General features: G+C 51.3%; 1 protein-coding gene across 2 annotated transcripts in view; it reads left to right on the top strand.

Moving 5' to 3' along the window:
- The window catches only part of CHRDL2 (chordin like 2), a 30,305-nt gene extending 24,291 nt beyond the window's left edge, over window positions 1–6,014 (top strand). The window contains exons 9-12 of one of the 2 annotated variants that reach the window (XM_067750331.1): window positions 452–625; window positions 1,464–1,518; window positions 5,018–5,110; window positions 5,863–6,014. In XM_067750331.1, coding sequence (XP_067606432.1) covers window positions 452–625; window positions 1,464–1,518; window positions 5,018–5,110; window positions 5,863–5,953 — 413 coding nt within the window. In that variant the 3' untranslated portion in view covers window positions 5,954–6,014. The remainder of the gene's footprint in view (window positions 1–451; window positions 626–1,463; window positions 1,519–5,017; window positions 5,111–5,862) is intronic. The other variant, XM_067750332.1, reaches the window with a different exon arrangement.
- The last annotated feature ends 16,312 nt before the right edge of the window (window positions 6,015–22,326 follow it).

Genomic DNA, 22,326 nt, shown 5'->3' with positions numbered 1-22,326 from the left:
AGTCACTCAAAAGACTTGGAGAACATGATTCCTGCCCTTCACCCTGTGGGTTTATTTTAGAGAGAAAACACACCCAAGTGAAACAATTACAAGGCAATTCAAGGCAGTGTGGGATTAAGGGCCTGAGGGAGAGGCATAAGCAAGAAGGGTTTTACAAGCTATGGGTGGGAGGAAATGGTGCGCTGAGCTGTTCCAGGTGGGCTGCCTGGAAGAGGTGGAAGGTGAGCTGGGCCCTGAAGGGTGAGAAGTTTCCTGACATGCTAATCAATGGGAGGTGAATGGGGGAGAGGCCCCTTCTCTCTTCCCCAGAGACCTCCTTCTCTTCCCAGGGACACCAGAACTTTCCCAAGGGCCCTATTGACCCTGAGGGAGATGTCAGACCAGTGGCCCCTCTTCCTGGGCTACCAGGGGTGGGGAGACAGAGTGTTCACGAGTTCCTTGTCTCTCCCAGAGGACAAGGCAGACCCTGGCCACAGTGAGATCAGTGCCACCAAGTGTCCGAAGGCGCCAGGCCGGGTCCTTGTCCACACATCAGTATCCCCAAGCCCGGACAACCTGCGTCGCCTGGCCCTCGAGCGTGAGGCTTCTGAACAGGTGGAGATCTACCTCTGGAAGCTGGTAGAAGGTGAGCAGGGGCCCACTCCCACTCTGGCCTGTCCCCCTTCCTTTGCTCCAGACCCACCAAGGGTGGTAAGGGAGTTTTGTTGATCAAGTGCCTCTGGCCCAGGAAGACCTGCCTTGGGCCACCTTCCAGCTTTGAGTCCCAGATTCCGAGATAGAGGGAGACTGATTCTATCTGACAATTCTGATAAGCTCACCCACTCTGAAATGCCAGGGCCTTGAAGTGCTCCCTCTCCTGGGGGAAAGGGGTTTTTACACTTTGTGAGGAGCCAGGACAGAGTAATGCCTACCCTGATAAAACAAAGAGCTGTCTATTGGTAGAATTTCAGCAGACTGGGAGGAGAGATCTTTTCAGGCAGGAGGGCCCTCACAGCCTCCTCAAATCCTCAAGGCTAGTCTCATTCAGCCCTTTCTATAAGGTGGATTCTATCCCTCCAAGGTAAGTCGACATCAGAACATGTTTCTCGTTCTGTAGAAACTCACCCTGTTCAGCAGGCTGCTCCTATCACCAACTGAAGGTCAGGAGTTTTCATTAATAGTTCATTGAGAGTTCAGTTTTGGGGCTCTTCTTGTAAAACATAAATCCCCTGGATAGAGTAAAACAAATTAAAACCTTTAAGTGGAAATTAGCTGTATGGTCAATTTATTGATGTGTTTGGCTGGCAGTGGGGAGGTGGGGGAGATGTGGGGGATGAAAGAGGGGATGATAATAAGAATGATGACAATGATAATAACAACCAATGTGTGAAGCACTTTGGAGTTTACAAAGTGCTTTCACGTTCATTATCTCATTTGATCCTCAACGATCCTGAGAGTTAGGTATTATTATCCCCATTTTACAGATGAGGAAACTGAGGCTCAGAGAGGTGAAGTACCTGGCCCAAGGCCACACAGCCAGTAAGTGGAGGACGGGAGCTAGAGCCCAGGTCTTGTGACGTCAGATGCGGCTCTTTCCCTGCTCTACTCTGCCCCCTGTCGTAGGAGGAATGGACGAAGAAAGCAGAGCTGTTCAGCCTGGAGAAGAGAAGACTCAGGGGGACAGGACCGCTGGCTTCATGGCTCTGAAGGACTGCCCCAGGCAAAGGGAGCAGTTGTGTTCTCAGTGACCACAAGGGTCAGAACAACAAGCAGGGGCTTTGGAATCACACAGACCTGGGTTTGAATCCCGGCTCTGCCATTTCTTAGCTGTGTGGCCTTGGGCAATCACTTGACCTCTCTGGGCCTCAGATTTCTCTTCTGTTAATGGGGGAGAAGGGGTTTTGGAGGATTAAATGAAAGAATATAGGTACCACCCCTGACCTATAGTAAGTGCTAAAAATGTCAGCCTCCTTCTTATCCCGCCCCATCAGTTGGTTAGAATTGCAGAGAGGCAGGTTTCAGTTTATGAGAGGAAGCACCTTCTCAAGCGTAAAGCCTTCCTGCAGTGGAAGGGAGGGAGCAAGTTCCATTCACGCAAGTGTGCAGGCAAGGGCTGGGTGGGGATTTGGCCACTGGCTGAGGAGTTCAGTTCAGTAACCTTCGTGATTGTTTTGAGCCTTGAGATTCTATCTCTCCCTGGACAGGTGGGGCTGCATGTTTACGATGGGCCTCCTCCCACCCCTCTGTGACCACAGAGAGTAACAGGCCCAGGCTCTGTCCTCAGGACCCCATGGCTCTGTGCCCTGGGTGCAGGAGGAGCTCCCTGGGAGCTGAGCTGGTCAGGGAAGGCTTTGTGGAGGATGGGCCTGAGCTGGACAGGATTTAGAAAGGCAAGAGGGGCACACTACAGGCAGGCTGACAGTGACAGCCTCAAACTCTGGTGCCAGAGCCCACGTTTACATGCCTGGTGCTCTGTGATTGGCATTTAGCAGGTACTATATATAATGTGCTTCAATTCACCCACATATAAGAAAGCTGAAGGGTATGTATTAATGCCCCATTTTGCAGATAAGAAAACTGAGTCTGAGAGGTAAAATGATTTGCTCAAAACCACACAGTTTAAACAGTAAAGCAAAGATTCAAACCCAGGTCTTACTGTCCCCAGTGCCGCCTCCACAAAGGTGACCTTATGCTTTTAGGGAAGGGCCTAAGGAAGGCCCAGGATGGCAGAGAAGGAGGCATGATAGCTCAAGGCAAAATCTCATTACCAGGCGGCCCAACAAAAAGGAACAAGGTGGGGAGAACTCTTCAACTTCACAATGCCAGGCCCTGCCATCCTGTCACTAACAAACCTTCCCCCACCCCCGCCCCCCTATCTCCTGAGCCTCTGGGTGCCTGAAATGCCCCATCAGCCTCCCTGTCTGTTACCTCCCTGTCCCAGACTGTGAAAGTCAGAACAAACTCTCCCAAGGTCTGATCGTCAGTGGGAAACCTTTCCTGTCTCCTCACCCAGACAAGTAGAAACAGCAGGCCTTGGGGGCCAGGAGAGGAAGAGGGCAATTGGCCTGGACACAAAGTGAGCAGGTGGATGCTGAAAGCTGGGCTGAGGCCACACCACAGTGGGACCAGCCCCAGGCCCAGAGTCTGAGCAGAGAGCTGGCGTAGGGTTAAAGGGCTTTTTAGAGTCTAGAATTTCAGAGTAGAAGGGACCTCAGGGGTCTCCATTCCTCCCCCCGCCCCACGAAGGAAGTCCCCCTGCAGCCTCCCTGATGGTCTCTAGCCCCTGACTGCACACACCCCCTCCCCACCTCCAGACAGGTGGTTCACTTGCCATTCTGGGCATGGCTCTACCCAGAGAGGGTTCTTCACACTAAGCTAAGCCTGTCCTATCTCTTGGAACTCGCCCACCACTGCCACCTCTGCCCGGGACACACGGAGCCCAGCCACTCTCAGGCCTGGCGCGCCCTTCAGAGAGCAAGAGGCACAACCATGACCCTCAGGCAAGCTCTTGATTCCAGGCCCCAGATCTCAGACCTTTCACTCATGCTTTATAGGCAACAGCGTGGGGACCTGCCCTCAGCCCCGTTACCTCTCCAATTTGTGTTTGGGGGTTTGTGCAGCGGCAGGCCTGGAGCACCAGGACCTGTCCCCATCTCATGCGTGTGATGTGACCTGGGCCTCTGGAGCAAGTCTCTCCCTATTCTGGTCCTTGGCATCTGGACCGGGGGGCCTGAAGACAGTGCTGGGCATTCCCAGCTTCCTGGACCTCAGTCCCGGGACCCGTGCTGTCTCTTCCCCTCGGTGGGATCCCACTTGGATTCCCATAAGTAAGGCCGGTTCTTGGTTTTCTTGAGGGCGGTGCTGGCCTACCAGAGGTCTTGCTGTCACATCTGTTCTTTCTGGCCACAGCCCCCGGTGGTAACAGCCGGCACGACATCAGAGCCCATGTGCTCAGGGCCTCAGCGCCATGTGTGGTGCCTGTGCTCCCCAGGGGATGCAAACATCAGGAGACACAGCTAGTACCTCATTCCCCCTCAAGGCCTGGCCTACACAGGGTACACATATATTTGCTTATCCATCCATCCATCCACCCATGGATTCATTCATTCATTCATTCAGCATGCCTAATGTGGGCCAGGTGCAGGGAACCCAAGAGGAACACCCTCCCCAAGTTCCCAGTCTGGTAAGGGAGGCAAGAGCAGACACAATGATAGCACATTAGAAATAGGAACAATCACAAACAGAAGCCAAGAGCTGTGGGTAACCCAAGGAGGGAATTATAACTATTTGGGGGAAGAGGGAGAATTGAGGAAGACTTCCCAGGTGAGGCTGGGAGGATGAGTAGGAGTTCACCTGTGGCAATAGGAGCAGGTGTTTCAGCAGAGGGGGCAGCATATGTAAAGCCTTGGCCCCCTCAGGGACCTCAAGTAGCTGATTAGGACTGTAGCACAGGCAGGGCCACTCAGAGGGATGGGGTAAACTGAGCCTTGAGCCGAAAGGGAAACTACAACCCTGACACCTGTAGTGCTTGGGTGTCTGAAGCAAATCACCTATTGATTTTTATCATACGTTCTATGTCCAGATAAAAGCTTGACCAGGCCCTACAGGCCTGGCAGCTTTTCTTCCTTCTTTCCTCCCTCCCTCCTGCATTCCCCCTCTCTGCATTGTGGACCCGTGAGTGGTGTGAGAGCAGGAAGGTGACAGTGACAGGAGCAGGGTCACGGAAGGGGAATGATGGGGTAACATGCATATTTTCCAATGACCACAGCCAGGATCATAGGTTAGAGGCGGGGTTAAAGGGGTCAGAAGTCTAGTGCAGTGACCCAGGCAAGGCATGATGGGGCCTGAATGGGAAGGGTGACAGTGGGGATAGGAGAACAGATTCAAAATATTTAGGGAATTTAGTCCACAGGATTTGGTGGCTGGTCAGAAAGGGGGAGGGGAGGGAGGTGACGAGATCTGTCCCAGGTCTAAGTCACCCTGTTTCACTGACCACACACCCTGCCTTTCCTGCTCACACCCTTGTCTCTGCCCTCAGGAATCTTCCACTTGATTCAGATCAAGAAAGTCAGGAAGCAAGACTTCCAGAAAGAGGCACAGAACTTCCGGTTGCTCACTGGCACCCACAAAGGTGGGACCCTGGGCTGAGGACTGGGGCCTGGGAAGAGAGCCGGGCTAGAAGCTGGGGCCTCCTGGGGAGTTCCAGGCTGCTGGTGCCGGGAGGAGGGCGGCTGTCAGCCACAGACGTCAGTTCCCGGCACAGGAATCCAGTGGGCGTCTGGGCCAGAGATTTCCTAACTCAGACGCCCGGGAGCTTGGGAGCGGGAAGGTAAAGCAGAGCCAGCTGGATTTGGTCTTGGGGGTGAGGGAGACGGGGCTGTCAGAGGTGGGGCTCTGAGCCCCTAAGTCCTGGTGCTGCTTCGTTTCTCTCCACTGGAACTTTTTCCACTGAAACCTTCTAACCACGTTCCTTCTGATGCCCTTAAGTTGCTCTACACTCCCCCGAGGAAGAGGGACCCAGGTGGGTCTTCAGGTGGGGGAGAGGAAGTCACAGATGGGAGGGTCACCAGCAAGAGTCAGGATACCAGCCCGGCCCACACATGTTGGTTGTTTGAGGCGGGGTCATGTGTCAGAACCCTCTGGGATTTGGGGTGTGATGGGCTCCCCACCTCCCTCCTCCCTGTGGGCTCCAAACCCAGGCTACTCAGTCCTCGTTGTCCTAAGTTTGCCCCACCCCAGTCTCCCTGTCTCTGTTGTGCACATGCATGCACACGCACACACCACACACACACACACACAACACACACACACACACCCCTGCACACACACATACAGCACACACCCCCACACACACACGCGACTCTTCCTCTTTTCTCCATGCAGGTCACTGGAACGTCTTCCTAGCCCAGACCCCGGAGCTGAAGGTCACGGCCAGTCCAGACAAAGTGACCAAGACCTTGTAACACAGACCTGAACAGCTGCAGATGTGAGCTCTATTATTTTTGTTGTTATATATTAATAAATAAGAAGTTGCATCACCCCTCAACCCTGCCTGCTGAGTCCATATCCAGTCTCCACGTGTTCTCACAGTGACTGCAGACAGGCAGAGACTGGCCCGCGTCCTCACGGTGAGCTGTTATGAGAGCCGGGGCTAGTTCCCCCAGCCTTCTGACCCAGACCCTCGTCTGCCATCGTGTCCTCTCCCCTGCTCTGTGCTGCCTCTGTGCCCAGCCCCCAACTACAGCGCCTCCTGCTTTTGTGGGCCATCCCCCTCCCATAGCTCTTTGGCAGTGAGCCTAGGAAAGGGGACTGACTGGAGTTAGCCAGAGGAGCGGGGTGCATGGAGCCTCAAAGTGCTTTCCCAGCAGATATTCCAGAGATCCTTACCATTGTCAGCTACACTTTACAATGAGGTCGCTGAGTTTAGGGAGGAGCAGTCATTTGCCTGAAGCCACAGAGCAGGGTGGTAGCAGATTTGGAACTGGATGCCCGGTCTCTTGCTCCAAGCTAGCACTCGTCCCTGTTCCACCGTGACCAATGTTATAAACCCAAACATTCTCACCTCAGAGGATTTCCAAGACTTGGCAGTCAGATTGCCAACCCTGGCACCACGGTCTGGGAGGAAAGCCTAACGGTTACAATTAAAGACAACATCAGTCATTGATCCTGCCCGCGTGTACAGTTCCTCGCCGTTTCAAAGATGTTTTAATGCCCGTGATTCTACTTGAGGTGAACTAGTACAGGAATTACCCCCATTTTAGAGAGGAGAGAACAGAGGTTCAGGATCGGCCGCTGTCTTCCCCAAAGCCTCACGGTGATGAGTGGTGAAGCCAGAACCAGAATTCAGACCTACTGACTCCTAGACCTGTGCTCTCATCCCACGGCCAGGCCCACTCCCACCCCAAGCCTGATCAGAAGCCGTGGAGAGACAGTGTCAAGTGGCCTTTTGGTGGGATTCTGCCACCTGCAGCCACTTAGAGGGCTCTGCTCCGAGCCCTGGTCTTATACCTGGGCATCTGAGGTCTGGGAAGTCGTCTAAGCAGCCTCCCAGTGCTGCCCTTACTGAGCAGGGACGGGTATCACCCTCCCCAAACTCCCTCTGCCAGCTCCCAGGGGGGCTGGATCGAGAGTCTGGGGTTTGAGGAACATGGTTGCAACCTCCCCCTCATCCTCTGAGTCAAAGGACATCCAGCTCCTCACAGCCTCTGCCTGGCCCTCCTGGAGAAGACTCGCCATTCTGGCCTTGTTTGATCCCCACGTGGGGTTAACTTGGAAGTCCAGGCGTGGCTTCTGAGCCTCCTGCATTTAAAGCATAGGAGCCAGCCATTCACACCATGAACTGGTCATCCTTCAACCTAGCTCAGATGTCTCCTGCTCAGCGGGGCTTTTCCTGCCACGCCACCCCCACCCCTGCTCCTGCACAGGGGCCCCTCCCCTCTGCTGGAGAATGGGGTTGAAGGCAAGGCTCTGTAATCAGAGGCATCTCCGGGGCCTCAGGACAGGAATGACTTCCCTGTATACTTTTCCTAGTGTTGCAGGCCAACTGCCTTCCTGGTTTCTCTGATGGACTTATCCGAAGCCTGTGACATTCACCCCAGATCTTTCCCACCATGGGAGCATGTTCAGCCCATCAGCACCTCCGGACTTTGGTCCAGACTTTTCTGAGTGTGTCAACATAAGGCCTGCCTTGGGAATCTCTAAGCAGCTCTCCCAGGGCTCTACATCACTCTGAGTTGTCTTCTCCTTCCCTGTATTCATTCATAAGACACTTTCTGATCTCCACTGGCCTAGGCCTTGTGCTAGATGACTGACACAGTGTAAGGAACCAATACAGCCCTGCCTGTCCCTAGGGAGCCAAAATCTTGAGCAGGAGATGAGGCCTCACAACACCATGAGTACAAGGGCTGTGACAGCAGGGCTGTGGGGACCACAGCCCCTGCCCAGATGGAGGACACTTCAGCTAGCTCTGAGGGATGAGCAGGAATTAGAAGAAAAGGTGGAGGCAGGGAGAGGCGGGTGGGACAGTGGTACAGGAAGAGACAGCTTCATGGAAGACGAAAAACAGCATCTTACAAGGAGAACCACAAACAGCTCACTGTTGCTGGATAATAAAATGTGAGGCAAAGAGCAGAGGGAGGTGAGGCTGAATGCCCGGCCGAGAAACTTTGGCGTCATCCTGAGGGCAGCAGAGAGCCCTGGAAGGGTTTCAGTGCTTTGGTCAGATTTGTGGTTTAGAAAGCTGGCCCTGCCTGCTGGGTGAAGCACGGTGTGGAGGAGAGAGGTGGAGACCAGGTAGGGGGCTGCTGTGGGATCCGTGGAAGGGATGACAACGCCTGGGCAGGAGAGAGGCGACGGGGGTGGGAGAGAAGGCAGAGCTGAGGAAGAGGGGGGAGTCGGGGTGCAGCTGGTGCCTCACGTGGTGACCAGAACCCAGGAGTTTCAGCTGAGCTGAGTCTCAGGAGAGAACCCCAGCCCTTTGGGTATATTATGGTCTGGAGAGGAGGCTGGGCCAGAGACAAGGATTTGGGAGCTGTTGGCCTGCAGGTGGTAACTAATGCCAGGAGATGGGAGACATTGGCCTGTAGAGTGAAAAGAGAAGGGTCATTAGGACAGAGCCCCGGGGCATCAGCAAAGGAACTGCATGGAGGCGAGAGAGAAGCCAGGAGGGTGCACAGCTGAGAGTCCAATAGGTGAAACCTGGAAAGGGGGCTTCTGGTGACCATGGCCATGGGCACTGTGAGGGGAGCTGGGAGGCAGGAGCAGGTTGTGCAGGGCTGAGGCGGTGTCTGGGAGGTGAGGAAACAGACAAGCCTTTGAAGAACTTGGGTGGTAAAGGAGAGGAGAGAGGCAGGGCAGCGGCTGGCAGTGAACATGAGATGGAAGAAGGGGGTTTTTCAGGCGGGAGAGATTTAAGCAAGTCTTGCTGATGAGGAGACCTCACAGGAGAGGGAAAAGTAGAAGAAATAGGAGTGAGGATGGACGAAGGGAAGATTCAGGGACAAGTTAAAATCCATTCTTCCCCAGCCACTAACTCGCTGCATAACCCTGGCTGGTCTCCCCATGAGTGGGACGGGGGAGAGGGATGCGGTGGTCTCCTGGGGCTGCCCAGCTCTATCCCTGATGGGGCTCCCTGAGACCGCAGCAGGGAGTCCTGTGGGATCCACTGTCTTGGTGGCCAGGCTGGGCTCTGCATGAAGTAGGGACATCCCCTCCCACAGGCACGGTCAAGTCCGTTGTCTCGTCTAACCCCCGGAACAACCCAGTGAGGTGGGGCATGTCAACCATATTATGGAGATGAGGAAACTAAGGCTCAGGGAGAGGAAGTGACCTAATTAAGATCACACATTAGTAAATGGAAGGCTTGGATTCCAGCTGAGGTCTGGGATTCTGTACCCTGATGGAGCCCAGAGCACTGGAGGGGCCAGGTCCTGGGCTGGAGCAGGTGCAGCCTCTGCTCCACTCAACCTTCCCAGGTAGCTTCCTGCCCCCTAAACTTGATCATCCTATTATGAGGCCACACCTGGCCTCCAGATTTCCTGGAGAGGCTCCCTCCTCCTCCCCCTCCCCTCCCCCTCCTCCTCCTCCTCCTTCTTCTTTTCTTCCTCCTCCAGCAGCTGTGAAGCCACCTCCCCCTGTCCCCCAACAAACCCTGGGCTCTGGGAAATGGCAGTATTTCTGAGAAACAGGACATGGCCTGTGGTTTGGGACTGGCCTGGGGGTGAGGGAAGGCCTGGGGCCCCACCAGGCACAATGGCATCTCTCTCCAGGGCAGGTCCGGCCACCCTCCTTCCCTTCACCCTGGTCCCTGGAAGACACCCACTGCCTGCCTTCTTCACCTGCAGGGTCAGTTCGTGGAAGATGAACAGGAAGCGCCTTAGGAGGCTGGCTGAAGTTGGGAGGGGTTGGGGTGGTGTGGGTTTCTGTGCACAGGGCTTATCTCAGACCTTCTATAATGGGAGTTAGGACCTGGATCTCTGGTCCCCAGCTCAAGGCTGTTTGAATGACCACATGACACCTAATGTCTCTCCCCACCTTATCCACCCCTGGCACAAAACAGAGCCCACATAACTTGCCCAAAGTCAAACAGCAATGAAGAGTTGGAGCTGTGACTGGAATCTGCAGGGTCTGGCCCCAAAGTCTGCCCTCTCCCTCTGCCCCATGATGTCCGGGCTGAGGATAAGATCTGTCTTCTCGCCAGCTCCCCTGCCACCAGCCTCTCCTCTCCACGCTTTCCCCTTCCTAGCAAGTCTTGCCTATCAAACCAGAATGATCTTTTAAAAATGCAAATCTTACTCTGTCTCCCCTCCATTAAGCCCCTCCTTCAATGGCTTCCCTCTGCCCTCAGAATAGCCTTGAAACTTCCTCTCCCGGCCCTTCAGGATCTGACTCCTGCTGCCTCTTCAGCCCTAATTCCCCCACTTCTTCTCCCAGCTGCATCCCAGGGTCTGGTTTGCTGCCCCACCTGATCAAGCTGGGATGGGTGTGGGCTCTAGGAACACCTGGATCACAGGCTCTGACACCATCAGGATGTTCTCTCTCTGTTGCTCCCTGCCTATCAGCAATTTCTTTCCAACCAGCTCTTTCAAGAAGCAGATATACCGTGCACTGCTCAGTATCCTGATAGCTCTCAATTAGATAAGATACAAAGGTTCTTCCCTTCCAATTCCAATAGAGAGATTCTCGGGGAGGACTTGGATTGGTCCATCTTGGGTGATTAGGAAGGAGGTATTAGAATCATATGATTGGATTGGGGGAGCAGTCCCCCAAATAAGGGGGTGGACAGCACACACATGGTCACAAAAGGAATCCCTGTTCCCAGGCTGCCACTGCTACACCTTCAGACCATTTCTTAAGCCAGTGTCCTCTCTTCCACACCTTAAACATGCTGTTCCCACTTTCTAGAATGCTTTTCCCTATTTTCTGCCTATGGTGGTCCAGCTTAGACTTTAAGCCCTCCTCAGAATAGCCCTCCCTGGTTCCCTCTGCTGCCCCAGTATTGCACCCTCTTCTGTAATTGAATTCACCCTTTTGTACTGCAGTGATCTGTTCCTGAGCCTTTCTCCCACTGCTCAGTAAGCTTCTTGAGCCAGAGACCACATGGTGGTTATCTCTGTATTCCCAGCCCCTAGCATGGCCCTAATAATATGTACTTATTGAAGAAGGAAAGGAGGGAAGGAAGGGAAATAATGACAATGAAGACAATGGTGGTACAATGTGGTTGACTGCTGACCTATAGTAGGTGCTCAATAAATGTTGAGCCCTCGAATGATCGCCACTGCCATTTTCACCACCATCACTGCCAGTGCCACCACCATTACTGCCACCTCCACCACCAGGACTACCCCTCTCATTTGCAAGGCCCAGCCAGGAATACAAATGGAGCCTATTTATCATATCCTAAATATTTAAAAGCTATAAACCAAACTAACAAACCATTAAATAAATATGTTCTATCTTCCTACCTTGACAAACATATTTTCTTAATGACCTGGAAGGCCAAGTTCAAATTTTAAAATTTCTGACTTCTCTGAATTCTTTGCCAGAGCATGGAAGCACAGGAAGCCCAGCCCCCTGGCTTCTAGCTCCTGGCCCAACTCTCTTCTCATTCCAGCTCTGTCCTGAACTATGAGGGGTCTCATACACACATAGACTAGGTGGAGATACCCTAGTCTACATGTCTTTGGTGGTTTTAAAACACATCTAGAAATGCTTTTATACTCCTCTCATTGAGAGGTGTGGCCCATGTGCCCTCCCCTTAAGTCTGGGTGGGCTGTGACTCATTTGTAACCCAATAGATTATGCTGGGTGGCTTCCAAGGCTAGGCCAGAAAAGGCAACGCAGCTGCTTCTCTGTTTACTAAGATACTTGCTCCAAATAAGAAATCCAAGTGCTCTGAGTCTGCCATACTGTGAGGAAGCCCAGAGCACATGGGGAGCCTATACATGGATGCTCCAGTCAATAATCACAACTGGCCTCCCAGCCAACTACCAGCATCAACCATCAGATATACAGATAAAGACCCCTCCAGATGATTCTAGCCCCCAGTCACTGAGTCTCCCCAGCTGATGCCCCAGACATTATGGAGCTGAGACACATCATTCCCATTGTGCCCTGTCTAAGTTCCTGACTCACAGAATTCATAAGCATTAAAAAAGTTATTTTACAAATAATTCTTAAGTTTGTATTGAAACACAAAATACCCCAAAGAGCCAAAACAAGTTTGAGAAAGAAGAACAAAGCTAGAGGTATCATGCTTCCTAATTTCAGACTATACTACAAAGCTACAGTAATCAAAACAGTATGGTACTGGCACAAAAACAGACACATAGATCAATGGAACAGAATAGAGAGCCCCAAAATGAACCCACACTTATATGGGCAATTAACCTACAACAAAGGAGGCAAGAATATACAATGGGGAAAAGACATCCTCTTCAATAAATGGTGCTGGGAAAGCTGGATGGCTACACGCAAAAGAATCAAACTGGACTACTTTTTCACACCATATGCAAAAATAAACTAAAAATGGATTAAAGACTTAAGTGTAAGACCTAAAATCATAAAACTCCTAGAAAACATAGGCAGTATGCTCTATGACATCGGTCTTAGCAGTATTTTTTTGGATATGTCTCCTCAGGCAAGGAAAACAAAAGCAAAAATAAACATATGGGACTGTGTCAAACTACAAAGCTTTGGCACAGCAAAGGAATTTATCAACAAAATGAAAATGGCAGCATAAGTGAATGGAAGAAGATATTTGCAAATGATACATCTGATAAGGGATTAATATCCAAAATATACAAACAACTCATACAACTCAACATCAAAAAAACAAACAACCCAATTAAAAAATGGGCAGAGGATCTGAATAGTCGTCTTTTCCAAAGAAGATATACATATGGCCAGCAGACACATGAAAAGATGCTCAGCATCACTAATCATGAGGGAAATGCAAATCAAGACCAGAATAAGATATCACCTCACAACTGTCAGAATGGCTATTATCAAAAAGACAACAAACAATAAGTGTTGGCAAGGATGTGGAGAAAATGAACCCTTGTGCACTGTTGGTGGGATTGTAAATTGGTGCAGTCACTATGCAAAACATTATGGAGTTTCCTCAAAAAATTAAAACTAGAACTACCATATGAACCACCAATTCCACTTCTAGGTATTATATTTATCCAAAGAAACAAAAATACTAATTTAAAAAGATATATGTATACCAATGCAGCATTATTTATAATAGCCAAGATATAGAAGCAGCCTGTGTCCATCAACATATGAATGGATAAAGATGTGATATATATATATGTATATGTATATATATATATATATATAGGAATATTTCTCAGCCATGAAAAAGAATGAAATCTTGCCATTTCTGACAACATGAATGGACTTAGAAGGTATTATGCTAAGTGAAATAAGTCAGAGAAAGATAAATACTGCATGATCTCATTTATATGCAGATTCTAAAAAAACAAACAAAACAAAAACAGACTCATAGATACAGGGACCAAATGGGTGGTTGCCAGAAGGGAGGGAAGTGGGTGGTGGGCAAAACAGGTTTAGAGGATTAAGAGGTACAAACCTCTGGGGCTTCCCTGGTGGCACAGTGGTTGAGAGTCCGCCTGCCAATGCAGAGGACACGGGTTCATGCCCCAGTCTGGGAAGATCCCACATGCTGCGGAGCAGCTGGGCCCGTGAGCCATGGCCGCTGAGCCTGCGCGTCCGGAGCCTGTGCTCCCCAATGGGAGAGGCCACAACAGTGAGAGGCCTGCATACCCCAAAAAAAAAAAAAAAGAAAAATAAGAGGTACAAACCTCTAGTTATATCATAAATGATATTTATTTATTATGTAATATATAGCATAAGGAATACAGTCCAAATACTGTAATAATTTTATATGAGGACAGACGGTTACTAGACTTATCGTGGTAAACATTTCATAATGTATGCAAATGTCAAATCATTATGTAGTATACCTGAAACTAACATAATATTATACATCAACTATATTTCAATAAAAGATATTTAAAATTCCCTCCCAAAATAGTTGTCTTAAGCTAAGTTTTGGAGTAATCTGTTATGTAGCAATAATAACTAGAAAAATGTCCAAGTTTCATTCAAACCCTCGCCCCCTCCCCAGGCAAACTACCCTTCAGGCTTAGAGAACAGACCTAGGGAAGAGGACTGCACAGTCCTGGAGGCAGACTCAGGCTGTTTAGGCAGAGAATACCAGGACCCTGAGTTCCCTGGTCTAAAAGGGGGATGGGTGGGCACACATCCTTTTGATCCCACAGACTCCTTGTGCTATATGGGTAGGGGTGTAGCTGAAAGGGGGTCAGACTGGGGCCCTCTAGAGGGTGTGGCCCAGGATGGGGTCCCCCTTGCCTGGTTCTAAGCGTTGTCCTGCCCTCCACCATCACCACCACCACTATCACCACCCATTACTACCAGCACCAGTGATGCAATGGTCCTCTGTGTCCCAATGTACCCTCAAAAAGAAAGCATCCTGGAAGAGGGGATACCTAAGTAGAGACTTTAAGGAAGCAGCCAGAGAAAGTGGGGAAATCACATTCCAGTCCCAGGAAACAGCACGTTCAGAGGCCTGGAGACAAGTAAGAGTGGTACATTCAGGGAGTGCAAGCAGACCAGCCTGGCAAGACAGTTGGGCTGGGCAGTGGAGGCAGGCAGTACAGGCAGCAGGGAGTGGCAGCAACAGCCTCTAGAGAAAAGCCAGGAGAGGTAGGCAGAGGCCAGCTCTTCCAGGGCCCTCAGAACAGGAGTGGTGCTCAGGGAGGATGCCCTCACATGGCTGTCAATGCTGGTACCTATTCTGACTGCCCAGAGCCTATTCCAAATCAGTAATTATTCTGAATATCACCCCTTTTTTCTTTTTTTTTTTTTTTTTGCCTGGAAGTGCTTTCAGCAAGGAGGTGACTCAATCAGATTTCTGCTTTATAAACTTTCCTCAGGCTTCTGTGGGAGAAAAAGCCTTGGAGGGAGCCAAGAATGGAAGCAAAGCCAGCCATGAGTAATTTATCAACTATCATGAGAGAGATGATGGCAGTAGGGACTAGGGTGTGACAACAGAGATGGAGAGAAGTCGACGGGGTTCAGCACCATTTAGAGGGTAGAATCAAGGGAAGCAAAGGTGAGTGAGACATGGCCTCTACCTTCAGTGAGCTCACAGTGCAGCAGAGAAGAAACGGTGTGAACACACGTAGCAATTAAAATCAGCTCTTTTCTGGGGATTTCCCTGGTGGTCCAATGGTTAAGACTCCGTGCTTCCCCTGCAGGGGGCATGGATTCGATCCCTGGTGGCGGAACTAAAATCCCGCATGCCATGCAGTGCAGCTAAAAAGGAAAAAAATCAGCTCATTTCATCTTCACTATGAATATCAGAGGTAGGTACCAAAATTACTCTTTTGCAAATGAGGAAAAGTGATGTTCTATGGCAGAGGCTGTTGGATGCCCACCTAGTAGCCATTCCCCAACCTCCTCTTTGCTAACAGAACCCCATCTGGATAGGGGCTCAGCATCTGGAGTGAACCATGACTGACTGAAGTCAGCTTTGGCAATCCAACTCTCCTCTGCCGGTTACTGGTCTACGGTTGAGCCCATGACCCCATTTCTGGTGGGGTGTGGGGTGGGGGGAGATTTTCCTCTGCATAGTAGAGAGTCACACGAGGAGAAAGCCTTTTTGTTGATGCCCTCCCTTTGCTTCCTGCTTCAAATGCTATCATTTAAGGACATGAGATGTGGAGCTGCAGCAGCCATCTTGTGACCATGAGGCCAAGGATTATGGAAGCCAGCAATGCTAAGGAAGGCTGTAGAGAACAGAATCCTCAATGACACCGATGACCCACACTGAGCCAATCTGGGGATCACCTACATTTTTTTTTTTTTTTTTGCTGAGAAAACAACATATATCCTCATAGCTTAGGCCACTGTAGCAGTACTGCCAATGACCCTCTCATCCCTTTAATATTGTCATAGACTCTGGCTTCCAATGTGCTTTCACTCCCAACAGCCAGCATCGGCTTCTCCTTGTCAGAAGACCGCCCGCAGCCTGCTGGAGCCCACTTTGCCTGTGAGTGTGGGAATCTACACCCCCACCCACTCAAAGGTGCCCCTTAACCAATGATGGAATAGTATGGAGGTGTCAGTCCTCCAGCTGCCTTGCACTGATTTGTACAGCTCTGAGGAGTGATCTGTACTATCCCCAGAGCTCCTCTGCAAGATGGAGCCAAAATTCCCCCTTGGGGGACTTGGTCTGATATAATACTTGCCCTCCTGGCCCCACTTCTATACTTCCCTACTACTGGTTTGTCTTGGAAATAGTTCCTAATACATCGCTTTCATATGACTCCTTGTCTCAAGTTCTGCTTCTAGGAATTCCAACCTAAGACAGTGACCACTGGTCAGGTTTCTGTACTTGCAGCCTAAAGCATCCTAACAGACATAACCCAGCAAGGTGAAGGTCTCATAGCAAGTTTGCTCAAGTCTAGGTTTCCTGCTTGCAAATTCTACTTTTTTAATGCACTAATTAATAAGCTGATGATTAAAAACTTAATTTTGTAAAGTGCTATACTCTAAGCATAATAACAATGGCAACTAATTACAACCATTTACTGAGCATCTCCCATGAGCCTGGGAACGGGTTAAGGCTTTACTTTGGTGAACTCATTTAATCTTTACCAGAACGCTATAAAGTGGACACTATCAGTTTTCTAGGCTGAGTAACAAACTACCACAAATTTAGCAGCTTAAAACACATTTATTATGTGCAGGGCATTGGGCAAAATAGGTGAGAGGGATTAAGAGATACCAACTTGCAGTTATAAATAAGTTGCAGGGACATAATCTACAGCATAAGGAATATAGTCAATAATACTGTAATAATTTTGTATGGTGGAAGATGGTTACTCGACTTGTCACGGTGATCACTCTATGATGTATTTGATTGTCAGATCACTATGTTGTACACCTGAAACTAACATAATACTGTACATCAACTATACTTTAAAAAATACATTTATTATCTCACAGTTTATATACGTCAGAAGTCTGGACACAGTTTAGCTGGGTTCTCTGCTTTATGGTGTCACCAGTCTGCAATCCCATGTCAGTAGGAGCTGTGGTCTCATCAAAGACTCGACTGGGGGAACCACTACAAAGCATTCTCAGGTTATTGGCAAAATTCAGCTCCTTGTGGTTATAGGACTGAGGTCCCTGTTTTCTTGCTGGCTGTCAGCCAGGGGCCACTCTCAGTTCCTAGAGACCACCACATGCCCTTTACATGGGCCCTCTCACAACATAACAACTTACTTCTCAAAAGCCAGGAACAGAGAGTCTCTGACTCCAGGGAAGGTCTGGTTCCTCTTTTAGGAACTTTTACTTGATTAAATCAGGCCCAGGCAGAATAGTCTTCCTTTTCAGTAACTCAGAATCAACTGATTTGGGACCTTAATCACATCTGCAAAATCCCTTCACCTCTTCCATACTCCACAGGCCAGAAGCAAATCACAGGTTCCACTCACACTCAAAGAGAGGGATTATACATGGTGTGAAATCATGGGGGCCACCCTATGATCTATCCACTACACGAATATTATCCAAATTGTATAGCTGTGGAAACTGAGGCAAAGAGGGATTTTTAGGAATCTTACCCAAAGTCATACTGCCAATGAGTGGAGGTGGAATGTGGTTTCAAACCCATGCACTCTAGTTCAGAACTCACAGTCTTAACCATGACACTGCAGTGACTGCCCCAAGCACTTTCCCTTTCCCTATGTCCCTGAATCCCCTCAATAATCACAAGAAGGAAATAGAGTCTCAGAGAGGTTAAGGAACTTGCCCAAGGTCACACGGTGATACAGTCATGGCAACAAACCAGGTTCATCAAACTCCCAAACCCAAGATCTTAACCAGTGTAGATGATAGGTAGTGCTTTAACAGAGGACTAAAGAGTGCTGGAATAGTTCATAGGAGACTGAGGCAGGGGTGGGGTGGGGCAGGGCAGGAATGGAGGAGGTAGCCCTTCAACAGGGTAATAAAGAAACAACAGAATTTATCTATTTGAAAATGGGGGAGGTGGGAGAGGGAAGAAGTGTATGTCCAGCTGGGACGAAGGCAAGGAAGCAGGAAAGCACAGTTGTTTGGGAGAGGGTGGGGATGGAGGGCTGTTTCGGACCAAGATGGGGGACTGTGAGAAAGGAGGCTGGAGATGGGGCCAGGACCCAATTTGGAACATTAGGCTGAGGAGTCAGAGTTTTATTTTGAAGGCAATTAGGATTTACAGAAGAGTGTTGAGCAGCGGCAGCCGTGCACAAAAATGCCTTTAGAGAGGCTGGTTAATGGCAGCGTGTGGGAGAGGGGACTGTTTAGAGTTTTCTTGCCCCTAATAGCCTTTTCCACAAAAGGGCACCTTTAGTCCTCCCAAAGCCCAAAAAGGGAGGGTGGATGAGTGAGGCTGTGCCATTTTATGGGCAAGGACACTGAGGTCTATTGAAGGACATGCTGCTCTCTGAGAGGAATGTGACTCAGTAGTGGGGCCCAATGTCCCACTTCAGGCACGGCGCCGGGGAAATGGGGCCCAAGGATTATATTTTTTTTCCCTACAGACTATGGCTCATTCATCCTCGGCACATCCCAGATTCACCCACGAGAATCAACATGGGGATCGTTTGAAATGTGGATTCTGGGACCTAAGGCCATAGGTTGTGATTCAGCAGGTGTGGAGTAGGGCCAGGTTTTGGTATTTTAAACAAGCATCCCAGGTGGACCCGAAGGTCCTGGCTACCCTTTATGACACCCTCAAGAGTATAAGAGTCTGGGACTTCCCTGGCGGTGCAGTGGATAAGACTCTGCACTCCCAGTGCAGGGGGCCCGGGTTCGATCGCTGGTCAGGGAACTAAATCCCACATGCATGCCACAACTAAGAGTTCACAAGCCGCAACTAAGGAGCCGGCCCGCCGCAACTAAGCCCCAGCACGACCAAATAAATAAATATTTTTTAAAAAAGAGTATAAAGAGTCAAAACCTAAGATAGAAGAACGCTGCCCATGATGGGGCCTTCCCCCTCTAGGCCCCCTCCTCCCATTCCTCTGCCTCAGCCCGTCGTATCCGACCTCATCACAAGCCACTGCCTCAAGTCCCAACCCTTCAACCCCTCCTTTACAGGGCAGTCCAAGTGAACTTTCCAAAGAGCCAACCTGACCTCCTCACCCCTCAAACCCCTTCCACACAAATGAAAGTCCTTATCTCCCCGGCCCACCCCTGGAGGATGCAACACACCAGCCTTTTGCGACCCTGTTCCCCCTGCCTGGGCTGCCCTGGTGTTTCCGTTCCCCTGGTGAACACCTCGACTTGCTTAAAGACGCGGCCTTGTCTCCCCTAAGAAGGGTTTTTGATGCCTTGCCCCAAGGCTCGCCCGCCTATTTTCTGATGTAAACCCTCCCAGCCACACGTTAAGGGGCTGGCTGACCAGGTGAGTGCTATTATTAATGGGGAAACTGAGGCTCAGAGAGCCAAGAACGTACCCCGGGTACCTCTGCTGTAAAAGGCGAGATTCGAACTCGAGGCGGCGTCCTGGGAAGGCTCCACTTCCCGCGGCTGCCAGCAGGGGTACGCGGAGCCCGGGGGATCCGGGAGGCAGGAGGCGGGGACGCTGGAAGAACTGGGGCTTTGATTCCCATCTGCCGGCGCAGACCCAGACACTAATTAAAATCGCCTGGGCTACGGGGGCGGCGGGGCGGGCACAAAGCCGGCTTTGACCGGGCGGCGGCGGCGCTGGCGGGCGCGGGTCCTCGCGGCACAGGGGCCGCTTGTGGGACGTGTTTGTTTTTGCTCGTAAAACGCGGCAGCCGAGTGGTGCCCCGGCGGCGAGGGGGGGCCCGGAGCCGGGAGAGGGCCCCTGAGGCCACGACCGATCTTCCCGCCCGGCCTGCTTCGAGATCGACGGCCCTTGACCCGCACCCCACGCTGGGGGCCGCCTTGGACCAGTCCCTTCCCTCTCGGAGCCTCAGTGTCCCCATGTATTTATTACGTGGTAATGATGGTAACCGAGTAGTATCACTAAGAATTAATATTTATTGAACGCTTACTGTATTCCAGGCCCTGGGCTAAAGCTTTTCCCACTTCATTTTATTTCTCCTAACTCTGTAAATAGCCCCATTTTACAGATGGAGCCCAGAGAGGTTGAGTGCCTTCTGAATTCTAAATGAAAGAGCCAGGCCTGGAATCCAACACTGGGACTCCAGAAGCTAGAGGAGACTGCCTCCCAGCAGAGGGAGACCAGGGCTAGGGCCAGTTGGGAGTGTCACAGGAAGGTGCGTTTCGGCAGGAAGAATTTTCCTGCTCAGAACCTGCTCACTGTCCGTCAAGCTGTCTGTCAGAGTGAGCTCCCCAGAGCTGGGGTAGTCAAGTAGAGCCCTAAACAGCAGCAGTGTGGCTCTCTGAGGTCCCTTCCTGGCCAGGTCTCTAGGATCCCCTGCGTATGCACCAGTGGAACTGCCCTGCTGGGGAGGCACCTCCCATCCTGGGCTGTACTGGGTGGTGGGGTGGGATGGGGCAGTGTGTGTGCCTGCAGGGGTGCAGGTCTGTGTGGGTCGGTGGGGACCAGGGAAAGGAGACCAGAGCCTCCTCCTTGGGAGCCCCTGTGTTTGGAAGGATCCCGTGGCCGCTCAGGTCATAGAATCACTGAACCGTAGGCTCACACTCTGGGCCTTCACACCAGGGTCTCCTGTGATGAGAACTTGCTCCCACCATGTGGATGTCCCTTCCGCCCACTTTTCACCTGACTTCTACTCATCCTTCAGTTATCAGCGCTAAGCAGGTTGTAGTCTCAGCACCCACAGCTTCTCATTCGGTAATGTCCCGCCCCACGCCCTGACCCCAACCCCAATTTGGGGAGCTCCCTGTGGGGAGCGCTGTCCCCTCCAACCACAGTGGTAGTGATGTGCACAGGGTCGCTGCCTCCCCTGCCAGACTGGCGCCCCCGGGGATGGCACTGTATGGGCCTTGCTCACCTCTCTGCCCCCAGTCCCCTCCCTTCATGAACTGACCCTGGGAAGATACCCTGATTGAGTAGTATTTCCTCTGGTGCCTCAGGATCAGGGCTCAGCCTAGGCCAGAACAGGCTCAGTGAAGACCTACCTGGCAGGGGACTTAGGGTGAGGGTGGATGCCATCAGAGAGATGCAGAGCCTGGTGGGGGCCTGAGTTCCCCACCTCGGGGGGGGCGGTGACAGTCCAGGCAACTGACAATTTCCATCCAGTGACATGAGCGCTGACGGAGGGGTCCTGTGTCTGGGGACCTCCCCCTCTGAGACTGGGCCTCTGACAACCTGAGCTGTAAGCCTCCCCACCTCTCTTCGCCCCACGTCCACCCCCCATTTGCCCTGTGTCTGTAGATGGATGGCTGGGGAGGGCTCCAACCTGGATGGGAGTCCCCACTGATCCCAGGCACCTGTGAGGAGAAGCACACTAACAAAGAGGAGACGAACAAGGAGGGAGGGAGGGTTTCTCAAAGACTCTTTCCCTCCCTAAGCCCTGGGAGCCAGAGCTTGGACAGAGACACTATTAACACGGAATTTGCAAACATGGCTTCTAAAAATAGCTCCAGCTGGCAAGGCCCACCTGGCACAGGCTGCACCTTTGCGGCTGCTGGCCCACTCCCCTCAGAGCGCCGCCTTGGTCTGTCAGCGAGCGTGTCACTCTGCCCTCCCCCCTTCCGTCGTGAGGGCGGCCACAGCCCTGGGTCCAACCCAAGGGAGGAGATGAGACTTGTCCCAATCTGATGGGGGAGCGGGATGTACGGGCTGAGGGGAAAGACAGTCTTGCCTATTAGGTGGTTGGAGGAGCTCTCCAAATCAGAGCAGAGGTCAGGGATGAGGGGGCGAGGGGGTAGAACACATCTGTACAAAGAGACCAAAGTGGTGTTTAAACTCCTGCAAAAGGAAACAGCCCAATCAGAGTAAAAAATACCAAGATGAAGGAAGAAAACAGGAGGGGAGGAGCGCGGGGCCAGAGGAGTGGTTCATGGATCCAGACGGGGGTGAGGACGCGGTCACCTCCCAGCAAATCCTTGGGCCCTCAGAACCGAGAAGCAGCCTGAGAGCTCCTCTTGTCTGACTCCTTCACTGAGCAAATGAGAAAACTGAGGCCCAGATTGGTAGTCTGACTGGCCCTGGGTTCCTCAGCAAGCCAGTGGCAAGACTGGGTCTGCTGGCCCGATGCCCTTTCCAACAGGCCCTGGCCTCCCTTTCTGCTGGCTGATGGAATGACCATCGTTAATAATGAGTCTCAACATGCTCCTTTTCCATCACTGGCTTATTTA

The sequence above is a fragment of the Pseudorca crassidens genome, chromosome 9 (assembly GCF_039906515.1).
Source record: "Pseudorca crassidens isolate mPseCra1 chromosome 9, mPseCra1.hap1, whole genome shotgun sequence".
Lineage (NCBI taxonomy): Eukaryota > Metazoa > Chordata > Mammalia > Artiodactyla > Delphinidae > Pseudorca > Pseudorca crassidens.
This window is presented reverse-complemented; position numbering and strand designations above follow the sequence as displayed.